Source organism: Oryzias melastigma, linkage group LG5 (genome assembly GCF_002922805.2).
Source record: "Oryzias melastigma strain HK-1 linkage group LG5, ASM292280v2, whole genome shotgun sequence".
Classification (NCBI taxonomy): Eukaryota; Metazoa; Chordata; class Actinopteri; order Beloniformes; family Adrianichthyidae; genus Oryzias; species Oryzias melastigma.
Window position 1 is genome coordinate 10404736 of NC_050516.1, and position 2392 is coordinate 10407127.

The following is a 2392-nucleotide window of genomic DNA, read 5'->3' on the forward strand; positions in this document are numbered from 1 at the left end:
AGTCTCTGGTAAATCGAATTGAATCGATTCTGGAAATTATTAGTGATACCCAGACCTAATAGTTTGTAAATGTTCAGTTTTTTTATGAATGTAACATTTATTGAATTACAGCCATTTGATCCCAAATGTGGAAGAGTCCTTATCATCAGAATATGTTTCATGCTCAACTAAATGCTGGCATTTTCTTCCTGCTTTACTTTTGGTGCTGTATTTTTCACAACTGCAAATACCAGACTTAAACTGGGTTTTATGAGCTGCTATTAGACTGCAGGTCAACACATAGAGTACTGACACATGCAGTAAAAATCTAACTCAAAGGAGAAGAAAAAAAAGGTTGAATTTGATCCAATAAGTCATTCTGACATCATCAATGCATGTTTGGACGGTCACATTTTCTGTTCAGAAACTGAGTTCCAGTGAAATCCAAGTTTCCCAGCAGGCAGTTTTTGCTGTAGGTTTTGATTTATGTGTTTTTTTTTCCCGTCTGAATCCAAAAGTGCAGGATGTTTGGGATGTTTTGGCTTATTTGAATGTGTAAACTATTGTTTCTGGCTTCACCACACTTGGCCAGACTGCCAGTCAAGACAACTTCCTTCCTTGATTCGGGCAGAAAAGCGTCCCTATAATTGAATATAATAAGGCCCCTCCTTCTCTGTGCATACTACACACACACACAAACACACGTTTTACAAGCGGGTGTAAAAACTTAATAGGAGGCTTTTGGCTCCAAAGCCCCCAGCTTGCTCAGTGGAAAGTGAGGCGGATTGTTCTTTAGAGTCTTAATCTTGTATTTTATAAGACCCAGATTAAAAAAAAAGCGTTGTCACGGTGATTTAACCATAACATTTCAATTACCTTAATGCAGCAAAACTCATGTAGATTAAAAACAAATCCGTATAGTATAATATAATGCAATGAAGATGAAAATTCCACAACATTTCTTTGAAGCACAGAGGAAGGAAACAGAGATAATAAGTATGGACGCTGTAGGATGAAAGTAAATAGTGTAATAAGGATCCTGATTCACTTTCTTTTTTAGGATTTTCACAAAGAAGAATGCTTTGCAAATAAATCACGACATCAAACTCTGATAGGGCTGCAATAATTCTGCTGCACATTTTTCACATCAACTTCAAAGTCTTTCTATCAGACAGCCGCCTTAGCAAAAAGGCAGCGAAAACACAGAGCACCCACCCCCAGCCCTCCATACAGGGACAGGGTAAAAAATGTGGATGGATGGAATAATTGCCTGACTTCAAAGTGCAGGTTATTGGCCTGCATTTACTGTTGCTGCGCCTTGTTTTCTCTTTATATGCGAGACTTGGTTTTTGGGTGCAAAAAGTCCTTCATTCCTCTCATAATGCAAATCCCACTTTAATGCTTCAGCAGTGACCCTGCTGACACCGGCTCGGTGGGAAAGAAGAATGCTCCTTCTGCCTCCATTAAGAGAAAAAACAAGAATTTGCTAGAGAAAGTCAAAATGACAGGATTTAAATATCTTAGAGGAAGAGAAACTACAAAAGATGCTGTCAAACTGAAAAAAATAAGGAAGTTATTTTTCAAAGTCACGCTTTTATTTTAATGCAAAAAAGGAACAGCAGCAATACATTTTAAACATGTTTTATTAAAAATAACTGCTTTTATAAAAACAAACAAAGACAAATTTAGTAAAAAAAACATTTTAGCTTCACACAAAAAAGGGGATGTGTTACAGAAATACACCTTTAATCTATTTTTTTAAATAAATGAACCCTAAATGCATTTCATTTCCCTTTAAATCTAAAAAATATATACTTTTCTACACTAAAAACACCCTCAAATAGATCTGAAATACCACGGATCCCTGATGATTTTATAAAAAGTGCAAAAAAAAAGAAAAATTAAAATTAGTTTTTATTCAAGACTTACTTTTTAAGTACAAAATACGTAGGTCTAATGGCAATTTAAAGCATTCCCTAAACAAGTGATGCAATGTGATGGGCTGATTCCCTCAAACATAAATCTTTAATCAAAGGACAGATAAAGAACTGACCAGTTTTTATAGATGTCTGCTGCCATCTGCTGGCTGCTATTTAAAACTGCAACACATTTTTTTTTAACGGTTTAAATTAAGTCCAAAATTACAACTATTTTGCTGTTTAAAAACAGAATATAGTTTTAAAAAATCCTGCAGTTATAGAAAGCATTTAGACGACTTAAACATTTCTGTTGAAAAGTTGAAAACTGCGTTCAGAAGTCACTGAGAATACTGATGTCAGCAAACTCTTTTTGGTACCGACGAGCAGACAGGGCGAGCAGAGCCGCCCACTTCAGGCTCATGAAGCTCCACACACAGGACAGATAGAAACTCCGGGGGTCGGTCAATGCTGCAGCAGAAAAAGATACGAAACAA

General features: G+C 36.1%; 1 protein-coding gene across 1 annotated transcript in view; it reads right to left on the reverse strand.

Moving 5' to 3' along the window:
• Nucleotides 1-1604: 1604 nt before the first annotated feature.
• Nucleotides 1605-2392, reverse strand: part of LOC112145199 (heme transporter hrg1-A) — a gene marked incomplete at its 5' end in the record, with an annotated part of 4967 nt that continues 4179 nt past the window's right edge. The window contains 1 exon segment of the mRNA XM_024270307.1: nucleotides 1605-2366. Coding sequence (XP_024126075.1) covers nucleotides 2230-2366 — 137 coding nt within the window.